The sequence below is a fragment of the Peromyscus maniculatus genome, chromosome 1, assembly GCF_049852395.1.
Source record: "Peromyscus maniculatus bairdii isolate BWxNUB_F1_BW_parent chromosome 1, HU_Pman_BW_mat_3.1, whole genome shotgun sequence".
In the NCBI taxonomy this organism is placed as follows: domain Eukaryota; kingdom Metazoa; phylum Chordata; class Mammalia; order Rodentia; family Cricetidae; genus Peromyscus; species Peromyscus maniculatus.
This window is the reverse complement of record NC_134852.1, coordinates 186,879,472-186,894,054: the sequence shown is the minus strand read 5'-3', so window position 1 is coordinate 186,894,054 and position 14,583 is coordinate 186,879,472. Positions and strand designations below refer to the sequence as shown.

The window sequence follows — 14,583 nt, the reverse complement described above, 5'->3', positions numbered from 1 at the left end:
GAATTAGTATATTCTGCTCTGATGATCTAATTGGCAATCAAATGCATTGTTGACTTTGATTTAGAATAGGTTTTAAAATTAGTTAGTATGTTATGAGCCTGTGTTCAATCTTTAAAAAAGTATTTATTTTTATTTTATGTGTATTAGTGCTTTGCTTGCATACATGTTTGGGTACCATGTGTATGCCTGGTGCCAGCAGAGGCTAGAAGAGGGTGCCTGATCCCTTGGTACTGGAGTTACCGAGCATTTTGAGTTAGGATTCTATGTAGGAGCTAGCACCACTCATGTGAGTGCTAGGACTTGAACCCAGGTCCTCTGCAATAGCAGCAAGCACTGTTAATCGCAGAGCCAACCCTCCAGCCCCTGCTCTTTCTCTTAAAAATTCCTTTGACTTTTATAGATATTTCATATTTTCTTACAAATTTTACAATCTGCTTATCATTCTCTATTAAAAAGAGACTATTAGCATTTTGGTTGCGTTATCATTGGAATTTTTTTTTTTTTTTCGAGACGGGGTTTCTCTGTGTAGCTTTGCGCCTTTCCTGGAACTCAATTGGTAGCCCAGGCTGGCCTTGAACTCACAGAGATCCGCCTGCCTCTGCCTCCCAAGTGTGGAATTATTAATCAGTTTGGGAAGTGATGATATTCTCTAAGTCTTGAAAGCAGTAAACATGGTTTTCTATTTCTCTGTCTCTCAGGCCTCCTTACATTCCTGTCAGTGCTATTTGTAGTTTTTAGTCTTTAAGTAATATGTATATACATATTATGGTAAATCATTTCATAAGCATTTCTAATTCTTCAGCCCTTACAAAGTAGTATTTTAACTCCAACTTTTAAATAAATCTTATATGTTATTATATTATTATATGTGTATGAGCTTTTTATCTTCATATATGTCTGTATTCCATGTGTGTGCCTGGTGCTTTCATGTTCAGATGAGGTTAGATTCCCTAGAACTGGTGTTATAGATGGTTGTGAGCCATCATATGAGTCCTAGAAATAAAATCCAGGTCCTCTGGAAGAGCAGCCAGTATTCTTAACCCCTGAGCCATCTCTCCATTCCCTACACTCTAATTTTTAATCATTTATCACTGACATAAAAATAGAATTAAGTATAAAAGCAGTAATAATAAATTCCAATTAATTGAAATTAATAACCTTTGCTTTTCAAAATGTAGCACTAAGAAATTAACAAGCCATAAAGTGTGAGAAAATATTTGCAATACACAAATTCATATCTAGAATAAATAATTCTTGTATCTCAGTAAAATGAGATCTTAGTGCTTTAATAAGTTCTTCATACAAGAAGATTTATGAATAGTTAATTATAATGTAGTAGTTAGCAGCATTTCTCACCAGGGAAGTACAGATCAGAACTAAAATGAGATCATTAGGTACACACTAAAATAGCTGAAATAAACATGTCTCTAGGCCAAGTATTGCTAAGACTGAGAGGTAACTGGAATGCGGTATGCTATTGACAGTATCATACAACTATCTCAAGTAGTTTGGCAGTTTCTTCTTAAGTTTAGGTATGTACTTACATAAGACTCAGCTATTTCATTTCTAGAAATTTGCTACAGAAAACAAAACATAGGTCCATAAAACACTTGTACACAGTTGTTCACAGCTCTATTTATAACGATCTAAAACTGGAGTCAACACTAATGTCCATCATAGGTGAATGAATAAACAAACTGTAATGGGTTCATAGTACTGACTACTAATGAGCAATGAAATAGAATCAGCAATGGACAAAACAAACAGAACGAAGCTCAAAACATCATAGAAAGTTCTAGAGGTGTAGCTCAGTGGTAAAGCATATGCTTAGCATGGATGTGGTTCAAGTTTAATCTTGAACTAAAGAAATCCCATATTGTAGGAAATTCTTTTTTTTAAAGATTTATTTGTTATGTTTCCAGTGTTCTGCCTGCACATATGCCTGTACACCAGAAGAGGGCACCAGTTCTCATTACAGATTGTTGTGAGCCATCATGTGATTGCTGGGAATTGAACTCAGGACCTCTGAAAGAGCAGCCAGTGCTCTTAACTGATGAGCCATCTCTCCAGCCCTACTGAATGAAATTCTTGGGAGACAAATTAGTCTATACTGACAGAAGCAAATCAGTGGTAACCTCATGTTTAGTGTAGTGCATGGGAGCATGATGGTACCATTAGTAGGTGGTAAAATGTTCTGTGCCTTGATTATGGTCATATACTTAGGCAAATGCATATATTTGCAAATCACATTGAAATGTAGTCTTTAAAATGATTGTATTTTGGCACCTAGAGGGGTGGCTCAGCAGTTAAGAGCACTGGCTGTTCTTTGAGAGGACCCGAGTTCAGTTCCCAGCACCCACATGGCAGCTCACACCTGCCTGTAACTCCAGTTTCAGGGGATCTGATGTCCTCTTCTGGCCTTCATAAGTACTGCACTATACATACAACACACACATACACATGAATCAATAATAAAATAAATCTTTAGAAAATGTGATTTAGTTTATGTAAATCATCTCTCAGTTTTAAAGTTTTTAACCATCTTTAAGAGTTTTGATCTATTTTCACACAAGCAGTCTTTTTTTGTGCATTATTCAGCCATGCCTGAGGTTTGGCTCTTTGTAAGGGTCATTTATCTCCTCTCTTGTTTTTTGTTTTTTTTTTTTTCCCCTTAGCAGTGTCTGGTTTAGGAAGGAGCACACGTACTGTCATTGTGATGGTGGAGGTGGAATTGTCAGGTTCCTGGTTTTTCCTAAGGTCTCACAAGCCTGTGTAGAGTTGTTTTATCATTGGCCACCAAGCACCCTTTGGGTCTCCTGCACCTCATTATAAAATGATTCATCTTACTAGTGTCTAGGTACTGGCATCTGCTCCTGGGGGAATCCGGTTTGTACTCAGCCAGAACATGAATACCTTCCCCGTCTTCCTTATGAGAGTCCTTCAGGATCAGGCATGATTCCCACTTGGCTTAGTGTATTTGCCACAGAGTCACTTTTCTCTTTGCCATGGCCTTGGCTTATGTCACCTATTTACTGTCTGTTTCTCCATTGAGAATACCTGAACATCCAGGTACGGATTTGAGGGACAATGCATAGATGCTGTCTTTGCTTCTTTCTGGTTAAGACCATCACAGGGTACCCGGTAAAGCTGTATGTTCCCACAGTCACACATGACCTTGATATTACAGCTTCCCCTCTAAGTTAATGTGTAATTCTCTCTTCACCTCACCACGTCTCTGTGGGACTCAGAGAAATGTGGGCAATTTGCCACTCTTCACTTAAAAAAATCTCATCCCTTTAACTCTGTGGCTACTTTGCCTTTCTCTATGGTGGCAATTTTCCCATAATATGGCCCATGGTTCTTTGCCTGTAGATATAACTATTCTAGAAGTCCCAGTGATAGAAAAGGACCATTGAGAGAAACTGGTTTGAAATAAAGGGCAATTTATCATGACTTATTTCAAAAATATTTCCTATATAACTGGAGTACTTTATAAATGCTCAAAAAAGAGTCAGGCTGACAAATTTCAAATTTGCTTGATTACTAACAAAGAATGAAGCCAGTTGAGTTTATGGACAGTGCTCATTCTACAAGAAGACTTATATAATAAGGATGTAGTTAGTTCAGGTTTCTGGTTTGGATATGAAGTAGCCTTCTGCTAGGGGATATCTTTCTGTGAATATGTGTTGTTCCCATTGGTTAATAAATAAACTGCTTTGGCCTATGGCAAGGCAGCTTAGAGGCAGGTGGGAAATCCAAGGAGAGAGACAGGAAAGAGAAAGGCAGAGTCTAGAGAGACACTAGCCTGCTGCCCAAGGAGCAGCAAGATGCCAGCAGACCAGTAATGCCATGGCTATGTGGCAACTTACAGATGAATAGAAATGGGTAATTTATGATATAAGAGCTAGCTAGCAAGAGGCCTGCCACAGACCATACAGTTTGTAAATAATATTAAGCCCCTGAGTGATTATTTTATAAGTGGCTGTGGGACCACAGGGCCAGGTAGGACTGGAGAAACCTTCCAACTACATCCTTCAAAGAAGCTTGGATGTGCAGGGGCCATGTTAATCTTCTCTGTGTTGTTGCAATTTTAGTGTATGTGGTAGCACATGCCTTTAATCCCAGCACTCAGGAGGCAGAGCCAGGTGGATCTCTGTGAGTTCAAGGCCAGCCTGGTCTACAAAGCGAGTTCTAGGACAGGCACAAAGCTGCACAGAGAAACCCTGTCTCGAAAAACCAAAAAAAAAAAAAAAAAAAAAAAAAAAAAGGAAGCTTATATGCTTCGGGCTTGGTCCCCAACCAGCTTTAGAGAGTGATTGGCTCACGAGTATGTTAACTTTATCAATAGTTTAATTCATTGATGTGTTCATAGCTGAATGGGCTCCTAGCAGGTAGAACCTATCCTTCCTATCAGGAGGAAGCATGTCACTGGTCATTGTGTTCTGTCTGTCTTTCTCTGTGTCTGTGTCTGTCTCTGCTCCCCCGGGCGCTCGCTCGCTCTCTCTCTCTCTCTCTCTCTCTCTCTCTCTTTCTCTCTTTGTGTGTGTGTGTGTGTGTGTGTGTGTGTGTGTGTGTGTGTGTGTGTCTGTCTGTCTGTCTGTCTGTCTCTATCTCTCTTTCTCTTTTCTCCCTCCCTTCCTTCCTGGGCAACTTGAGATGAGCCATTTTGCTCTACTGTACCCTCCCTGCCATAATGTTCTGCCTCACAGGAGGCTCTGCCTTTTAAGCAATGAACCTAGCCAACCGTGAACTAAAACCATGGACCATCATCAACTTTTCCTCATTGAACTTGTTTTTCTCATTTTGTCACAGAGACAAAAAGCTGACTTACCACAACTGGCTACCTGAATTAGAGACTAGGTCTCAGTAGTCCAGTGTCCTGTTTTTATAAGTTAGGAAACAGTAGCAGAGATGAAGTGATTCAGACAGGGTCACACCACTGAATAGGGTCACTTGGACAGTAATTGTGATTCCACTCTCAGCAATTTTCCATCATGGCCTTTACCTATGTTATGGCTGCAAACCAGCTTCTAGAGGAAGTATCCTGCTAACTGGGAAGACACTGGAAACAGGAGACACGGGGAAGGAAATCAATGGAAAGTGACTGTGCAGAGCTTCCAAAACAAGAGAATCCAGTTTCCTTCCAGCCAGCTGCTGATGCATGCATTTGTGTATTTTCTACAGATAAAAGAGGTTACTTTACAAAACTCCACTGAGGGTAACAGGAAAGAGATGTATCCCTCCCAAAGGGTAAAGCTTTACAGCAATGTTACTGTGTTAGCAACTCTTTGCAAATGATTAAATTCTTTGAAGCACCAAGAAGATGAAGTGAATTGGGACTAAATTCCAATTTGTACTCAAAAGGATAGTTTTAGAAGGACATTCTAATACAGTTTCTGATTGAGAAAATCTTTCTGAAGCCAGAATAAGATATATACTACAATTACATTTTAGCAATTGATGTAAAAATACAACAAATTAGAGGATTATTAGTAAAGTGAAGAGTTTCATAAAGGTAGAGCTTTCTTTGTTTATAGGTTTAGACATAATGGTGACTCAGTAAAAGTTTTCCCTACTGTTTTTTGGCAAATATCAGATGGGTTAATCATCTACAAGATTGCTTAAGTTAATATTATGGTAACTGCTGGCTACTTCAGTCTCCAGGAAGCTGGCTTCCCAACAGGAAACCTGTGCATTTCTTTGGGAAGACACAACTACTAATTGAGCTCTTTTGAGAGAAACTTGAATGCATTGTTTTGTGATCAAGAGGAACCACAGGGCTAACATTGTAGGGTCCCCTTCTCTCTTCCTTTGCCACTTTTTAGCATTGTGTGGACATCTTGTTGACAGAAGTGCCAGTAGTAAATTTGAAATCTCCAGGGCTGGTGTCAAACTGTATCATCCAAAGCCTGCAGAGATACCCGTTGCCATATGTGTTCAGACGCAGCAGCGTCAATGGAGTCTCCTCTGAGGGGAAGCTTCACCATTGTCAAAGGGGAGAGCAGCATTCTTTCTGAGGATTGTGCTTTTGGGGAGAACTGTGGTGGGGCGGAATGCTTTCACAAGTGGTGCTCTGCCTTCCCTAGTCCTGGTGAGGATAGTCCTTATGCTGTGGTCATTTAGGTTAACTTTGACTCACAGGAGACCTCCATTTACCATGTTATCACTACAGCATGATGAGGATTGTTGCTTAAATTTACTCAGATTCGTGCAATTGTGTTTGGTTTTTTTTTTTTTTTGGTTTTTCGAGACAGGGTTTCTCTGCGTAGCTTTGCGCCTTTCCTAGATCTCGCTCTGTAGCCCAGGCTGGCCTCGAACTCACAAAGATCCGCCTGGCTCTGCCTCCCGAGTGCTGGGATTAAAGGCGTGCGCCACCACGCCCGGCCTGTGTTTGGTTTTTAAAAGATGTCCTTTTCTTTTAATTAAAGCCATGTGCCATTGTGCCACTGTAAGAAGGAGAGGGAAGTGGGAAAGATGGGCTTTGATGTTGATGCTGGGTACCAAACACTTGATGTTTGGGTTGGGAGCCTTTGCCTTTAATGGCTGAAATATCTCTCCAAGCCTTGGATTTATACAATTTTGTATTTTGTTAATGTTCCTTATAGACAGATTGTTTTTTTTTTTTAAAAAGTAAACTGTATTACCAGGTATTAATTGTTCATAATAAGTTTCATAGAGACAATTAAAGTATATCATGTACCTACCTACCCTTTTTCTTCCTCTTCTTTCCTGCTAGCACCTAGACTGGTGGTTCTCAACTTGTGAGTCATGACCCCTCTAGAGGCTGAACAACCCCTTCGCAGGGGTTGCATATCAGATATCCTGCATATCAGATATTTACATTATGATTCATAACAGTAGCAAAATTACAGTCATGAAGTAGCGATGAAAATAATTTTATGGTTGGGGGTCACTACCACACTGTGTTCAGGTCACAGTGTTAAGAAGGTTGAGAACCACTGCCCTAGACAGCGCCACTCCATTCTCATGTCACATATGCATGTATGATTTCTCTGCATCTGTAAAAATCTTCAGGTCACATGTGAGAGAAAACAAGCAACATTTGTCTTTTGTACCCCAGCTAATGTATCTATTCGTCTCCTGATGGATACCTGGGCTGGTTCCATTACTTGACTGTTGTGTACAGTGTTCAATAAACGCTCATGGGCAAGTATCTCCATAGTGTGCTGACTTAGATTCCTCTGGCATAGTCTCATGAGTGGTGTAGCTGGAGGGTATACTCATTTTGGCTTTAGTTTTTGAGGACTCTCCATACTCATTCTCACAGAGACTAGACTAATTCACATTCCTGCCAACAGTGTATGTGGCTTAATTCTCCTCTATATCTTCACCTAGATAGAAAGAGTAATGTTCTTGCTGTACATGAAAAATTTATGTGGCTCTTTTGATATTTGAAATGCTATACATCTGTCGTTTTGTCATCTTTTATCTCAGAAATAAATATTATACTTTGATATGTAAATATATTTTAGATTATGCTAGTATTTATATATATTTTAGAATTTAAATTGTAGGTGTGTCATGGGAAATAATTTAAAGGTACTCTATATTCACATTGCCTGTGTTAATGCTTTTTAAGGTTTATATTACATCACATGTATATTTTTGGTTTAATATAAGCTACTGTCTCAGGTTTTTTTTTTTGTTTTTTTCATAAAGAGTTTTCTGAAGGACTGGTAACTTCTCAAGGATTGTGAATATTTTGAATGTAAAAACATTTTTACATTTAAAGACTTTTTTAAAAGGACAGCTACTGGTCTTTACCATGCCCCAGGATTCATGGATATAAGTAATCATATTAATAGGAAAGTAATAATTACTTATCAAGTGAAAAAATGCACCTTTGAACATGGCAATAGACTAAAAGCATGTCTTTGTTTTCATTTTAGATGGCCAGTAACCCCTGTGGCAGGTAGCATCCTGTATCAACTTTGAATATCAACAGGGAGTTACTGGGTAGCAAACTTTCAAGATCATAACTTAACTGCTGAAGTAACTTGGAAGGAGAAGAAACCCAGACTTGAAACCATGGCAAAGGTGACCAGAGCTGGGTCAGTAGCCCCTCCAGATGGAGGCTGGGGCTGGATGATTGTGGCTGGCTGCTTTCTTGTTACCATCTGCACCAGAGCAGTCACCAGGTAAGTAGGTCTTTGCTTCTTGATTTGTTAAGGATGACCTCATGCCATTTTATATGTGTGTTTGGCTGCTCATGTACCTTTTGCTTTGCAAGTTATGATACTACAATGCTACAGAGGCCCAGTATTGGTCTCTTCCATAATATACAATATATGTTAGGACACTTAGGAATTTTTTAATGTGTTGGGCAAAATCTAATCCATAAATTTGTTTTCATGAGTATCTCTACAAAATGTGGAAGTATATGATACATAATTCTTCCTAATTTCCATATTGCACTTACTTTTTAGTGGGAAACACATAAACTCCTCCTATATAAAATAACAGGAGAATTGTCATGATTTTTTTCCTTAGAAGAGGAATTTTTCCATGGTATTTTTTTGTAAAGAAATCAGTTTTCTAGGGATTATAAAGAATTGCTAAATGCATACCTAAGAAGATTAAGTTAGTATAAACTGAGTTGGCTCTAGGGATATATAAGATGATCTTTACAAATTTCTTTTTCTTAGATATGATATATTAATGAGAAATCTTAATTAGGATAAGTATTAATCATTTAGATTTTGTAGTGGAAACAATTACATTTATGATTCAGAACCCATAAATGAGAAAACACTATAGCAAGAGACTATAGTATGCAATATATCTTCAAGCTTGCAGTATAGGAATAAGGAAAAATATGCCCATGACTGAAGTATAGTTATAAAATTTATAATAGGTTTGTGAAGACCTCGTAATCAAGCCAAGCTTGTGTAAGGTTAGAATCTATATCCTTTTGGGAGGGAAACTATGGAACTTCAAAGAATCCTGAAAACCCTTTTGTTTGGTAAGTATTGAGACAGGGAAGTGTCAAACCTAGAATTTAAATTCCTGTGCTTCACTTTGTATTTTGACTCTGGTGATGGTGGCTGGATTTTATGTTGAAGAAAAGCAACTGTATAAAAATAGTGGTGACCCTTTGGTCCTCACTTACTCATTTGTTTTCTCCCAGAGGTATGGTGATCAACAAACTTACTATCCAACTAGCTCACTTCATATATAAATGAATTAATACTTCTGATATGCACGTGATTGCTCTTTCTTCACTTTTGCTCAAATGGACTGAGTTTCTCTTCTCTGACAGTACAAGAAAGTATTTGCACTAAAAACTTCATTTGATGTCATAAATGAAGATATTGTTATCTGTATGCCAACAGAGTCAATGCAGAGGTTTATATTTGTCACCATTAAGGTTTGTTGGTTATGTGTCCTAATAAAGATTTTATTCAAAATAATTTCATATTGAGTCTGATTTTCTTCCTCTATATTCTGAGTGTGAGGAGGTTGTATAACTAAAAAGGAATTCTTTTGTATAGCTTCTTACAAATGGAAACTTCTATTAGTCCCAGAAGAGGAAAGTTCTGGAAGTGGGCTCATTGCATTATAAGGAGGGCTTATGCTATAGTATTCTGAGTAATTGAATCTTCATGATGAATTTGTGTTCTCCCAAGGTTGTCTATAGTGCTCCTGGTGGCAACACTAAGATTCTTCTGTCAATCACACTGTCTCCTGTGAGCCTTTTGATTTAGGCAAAACGGGCACATTTATCCCTGCTTAGTGGCAAGGCTAAGTGACTTACCTATATTTATAGCTGCCAGGATAGAGATAAACTGCGATCATTGAAGACATAACTCTGTACTAGAGGCTTCTACAACCATAGATACATTGGCTATTTTATGGTAGACTCATGCACAATTAGCTGAAATATGAACAAAATCATCCATATTGACTACATATGAAGTTTACGACCTTTGGTGGTAGTCAAAAGATTCAACAACCTACCAAAAAAGACAAGCCACCCATTTACAGATGGGCTTCTAAGCTCCTGATGTAGGTCATCAAAAAGTTATATTAACTTTAGTCAATATAGAATTAAAATGTGATTTACATAGAGACAAACTCATGCCTGGAAGTTGAGGGCAGGCTTTCTAGAGAAGTTGTCCTTGGAGTGAAGCCATAATGAGTAGAAGAATTGGGCAGAAATAAAAGAGAAAGATGTCTCAACCTGCATCAGTGCCTGCCCTTCATCACCACTCCTAAACTGCCCAGAATTTAGTCAGAAAGCAGAAAAGAAGACTGGCTGGCAGTCAAGGCAGAGTGCCAGAGGTCAACAGAAGAGGCCAAGATAAGAATACTTGAGCAGAATAAAGGCCGATGACAAAGTGTGGTGATGGAGCCAGCCTGGCCATCTAAATGTCACAAACCAAGAAGCAGCCAAGAGAACTGGGGAGGAGGACAAGAAGTGAAAGCCAGGGTAATCTGCCTAATCAGTGTCTATGGGACAACTATGCTTCGATTTTCTATTTAAAACATACATCTCAAAACAAAATATCTTGCGTTCAGATGGTAGCATCCAAACACATTGGAAATATAAAAAATATTTTCTCTTCTTTCTTGACTCAATTTCACTGCCTAAAAATTAACATCAGCAATAACTTTTTTTTAGTTCAGTCTCAAAATTAAAACAAAAAGCCCCCTCAACCTTGAGCTAACACAAATGTACATTCCTGTTATTTACATAAGCAGGATAATTTAGATACAGGATACAATTTCTCTCAGGATTGTTCCATATCAACAAACATTGTTCTAACTCACCGAAAAATAGTTGTTTAAAATTCTATTGTGCTTGTGTCCACAATTAATGGACACATTTTCATTAATGGGATTTTATATTGTTTTCTGAGTTCTGCTTTTATAAACAGTGCTATAATTATGATCCAAGTCGTTTAAAAGTCCTATTTCAGCTCTGAACTTGTACTTTGCAAATTTTAGATTTTAAAGTTCTGCAGTCCATGGATGCAGTCATTATTATTTATTTATGGCATCTATTTATTAATATGCATTAATTTCTTAAGGTAACTTTATTAAAATACATTATCCATGTAAGAGTCACATTTAAAATACAATTATGTGAATTGATGATGATGAACAGATTCATACATTCACAACTTAAGTGATACTTGAGAAACAAACATTTGACTTAAATATCCACACAAAAGAATATCAGAGGCCTGAGACTTGTTTTTGCCTAGATTTTTCTGGGTTCAAATCAACTTAGTTGAAATAAATGTCTGGAGTTCTTTGGAGTTTTGCAGCTTTTTCAAACTCTTTTAAGAACAGTTGGGGTAAAAAAAAAAACAACAAAAAAACCAAATGATTGCTAACTTTACTTTGTGCTTGTTGGCATGCTTTCAAATAGATTTCATAAAGTCATTTCCACCACATTGCAGGATTACTCAAGGTATACGGCAGTGATTTTTAACTAGCAGGATATAACACCCCAGTGAGTCAGTTCTTGAACTGACTCAGCAGATAACTTAATCAACCTAGATATCTCTTTGCCAAGCCACGTATTAGCAACCAGTTCTGCAGTAGCTAGCACAGTGTTAGAGCAGAGATGAAATGGAGATAGCAAGTGTGTTGACCCGTTGAGTCAAATTATCTTTAAGAAAGCAGTTTTGGTTATCAGCGATGATGCTTGCTGTGTTTTGTATCTACATTCTTGTGAACAAACCCTCAAGGACTGAAAAGATGTCACGAGACTCATTATTCTGACTTTCGTGAGTCATGCTTACAAAAATGCTTGATTTGTAGATGAAGAAATTGAGACCCTGAGATCAAGAACTTTCCTCAGTAACTGTTTCCCTGCTATGACTGTGGGATGAGAGTTTTGCCTTCCTGACCCCTGTTATTGCACAGGTATCCCAGACAACAACAACAAAATCCAGATGCATGCATGCTCCTGTTACAATTCAATTTCTGTAAGATCACCAATGGGTTTTAAATCTTACAACACAAGTTTCCACCATCTGGAAAGCTCTATGGTCATCTCTCCCCTTTATAAAGAGGTTGAATATGACCATATTATTCCTTTTTGTTTTTTGTTTTTTTTGTCATTTGTAACTTGGTCCTCTTCCTTCTGAATGACATAATCCATCTTCCTGAATGCCATGATCACTGAAGTGCTTGGAAAGATGGATTAAACATTTTACCTCCAGCTAAGACACTCATGTGTCCAAACATGAAGCTCATGCCCTTGATTTTCATATTGTTGTGACTAGTCAATTTAGTTCAGAAAATCAGCAAGTGGAAAAACAAGGTAAAATTTTCAAAAAGAAAAATCACAAGAGACATCACACTGATACTAAGTTCCCCAAAGATGAGAAGAGACCATGGTTTCTAATTTTAAAATAGCTCACCATCTCTCAACTCTCTCTGCTCTCACATCACCACCTTCTGCACCTGACCCTGCTCATTCTTTCTCTCTCTTCAGAGCATGTTTGGATGTTTCATATCCCTGCTTCAGCTCACCTCTGAACACGCCCCTCTGTTGAAGCTACCGGCCATTCTTCCTCTTCTCTTTCTATTGGACCATTTCACTTCCTTACATTCCAATCAATTTCTCTATCATGGCATGACTCCCCCTCCCCTTCCTTCCTTCCTTCCTTCCTTCCTTCCTTCCTTCCTTCCTTCCTTCCTTCCTTCCTTCCTCCTTCCCTCCTTCCCTCCTGTCCTTCCTCCTTCCCTCTTTTTCATCATCTCCCTCTTCTTCCATTGAACAATATTTATAAGCTCCCAATTCATGACATATACTATATTAGATATTTAGGATTTAGTGTGAGTTAAGACAGATATGTCTTCTGCTATCACAGAGCAATGTCTAGTGGACAGTACAAACAAATGTAAAAGGAGCTGCCACATCTCATGATAAACATGCAGCATGCAGAGGACACATAATAAAAGCATCAATTTCTGTCTTAAGTAGTAAGGGGGTAGTCAAGGAAGACTTCCTGGAGGTGCAGACTGACTGACTGCCTGAGACTAAAAGAGGGGGCTTAGAGGAGAATCACATAAAAAATAATGTCTAGAAGTGCATAAAACACAGGAGTGTGTTGAAAGAGGCAGAAAGAAGTTCATTTTGGCTGATGTGAAGTACCCAACAGTGGACAGAAAGGAACACAAACAAAAAGGTTCAGCTTGCATAATCTTATGAGTCAAGCTAAAATGTTTGAAATGGCAGGATCTGATTTGTGTTCCAGGAAGGTAACTCTGGCCACTGTTGGCAGAATGTTTTGAAGACTGCCAAGTGTGAATTCAGAAGCATTAGTTAGGAGCTTTGAGCTACATATCAGGGGAAAGGTACTGGCATGAATTATGAACAATATGGAGGAGTTGAGACCCATGGAGGGATATGAATGCTCTGCAGAGGGATTGGAAAACTTGATGATTAGATCACTTGTTGTCAGCCAGCCTCATTTTGGTTTCAAGGCTTATTAACAATGTCTGGAGACATTTGGAGCAGAAATTGGAGAGCTGCTAAGCATCCTGCCACACAGGACAAATCCCTCAAAGACTTACCTAGCCCCAAAGTCAATCATGTTCTGCTCAGAATCCTGGGTGATGGATCACTTAACTGTTAGGATGATTAGGCTATATCTGTTCAATCATTTTTCACTTATATTGAAAACTGAATAGTTAGGAGAAAATAATAGACATTTTAGTACCAGACCAGAAGTCTTTTTGGATAGTAAGGAACATCAGAAGATTTTTGTTATTGCTCTTAGTATATAGGTATTTATTTTTTATTAAAATTTAAATTAGTATATCAAATCTTGTTATCGTTATTGCATTTTTGAATGAAGTGCTTTAGTGATTCTTAGTCCCATTCATCTCCCCCACCTCCACTATCCCAAATTTCCCCATGTGCTGTCTCCAATCTCTTCCTCGTTTTGTGTCCTGTGTGTCTTTCTGTTTACCCTCCATTTTTCCTCAGTGCCTACTTTTACCTCTCTTTGTCTCCTTTTGAGTTTTTTAGGCTTTACACACACTTTTATCTGTTTATATAAACCCATATGTATTTAACATACTAGGATCTGCATGTAAAAAGCATGAGGCTTTTGTCCTCCTGAGTTTGGGTCGCCTTGCTTAAGATTATATTTTCCATATCTACCCATTTCCTGCAAATTTCATATTTCTTTACAGCTGAAATGTCGTCGTGTACATGTACCACATTTTCTTCACTCATTCACCTGTTGCTAGTTTCATTTCCTTGCTATTGTGATTGCAGCAGTTATAAACATGGCTGTGAAAGCATCTCTGTAGTATGGCATGGAGCTTGTGGGGCATATGCCCAGGTGTAGTATAGTGATCATATGGTAGTTCTATTTTAATATTTTTAAGGAAATGCCCTACTAATTTTCACAATGGTTGTACTAGTTTGCACCCCCACTAGCAGTGAGCAAGGGTTCCTTTTTCTCCACACCCTTGCTGACAGTTGTCAGATTGTTGGCTGAGATGGGGTGGTATTGAAAAGCAGTTTTAACTTGCACCTCCCTGGTGACTAGGGATAGTGAACACTGTAAAAAACACTTAGTGGCCATTTGTGTC

At 38.3% G+C, this 14,583-nt stretch overlaps 1 protein-coding gene and 1 pseudogene across 7 annotated transcripts in view; one reads left to right on the top strand and one right to left on the bottom strand.

Moving 5' to 3' along the window:
- Positions 1-14,583, top strand: part of Slc16a12 (solute carrier family 16 member 12) — a 78,802-nt gene that overhangs the window by 47,143 nt on the left and 17,076 nt on the right. For all 7 annotated transcript variants that reach the window (XM_042269855.2, XM_042269857.2, XM_076562611.1 and 4 more), the window contains one exon: positions 7,911-8,159. In XM_042269855.2, the coding sequence (XP_042125789.2) occupies positions 8,050-8,159 (110 nt within the window). In that variant the 5' untranslated portion in view covers positions 7,911-8,049. The remainder of the gene's footprint in view (positions 1-7,910; positions 8,160-14,583) is intronic.
- Positions 4,050-4,109, bottom strand: LOC121826073 (U6 spliceosomal RNA; annotated as a pseudogene).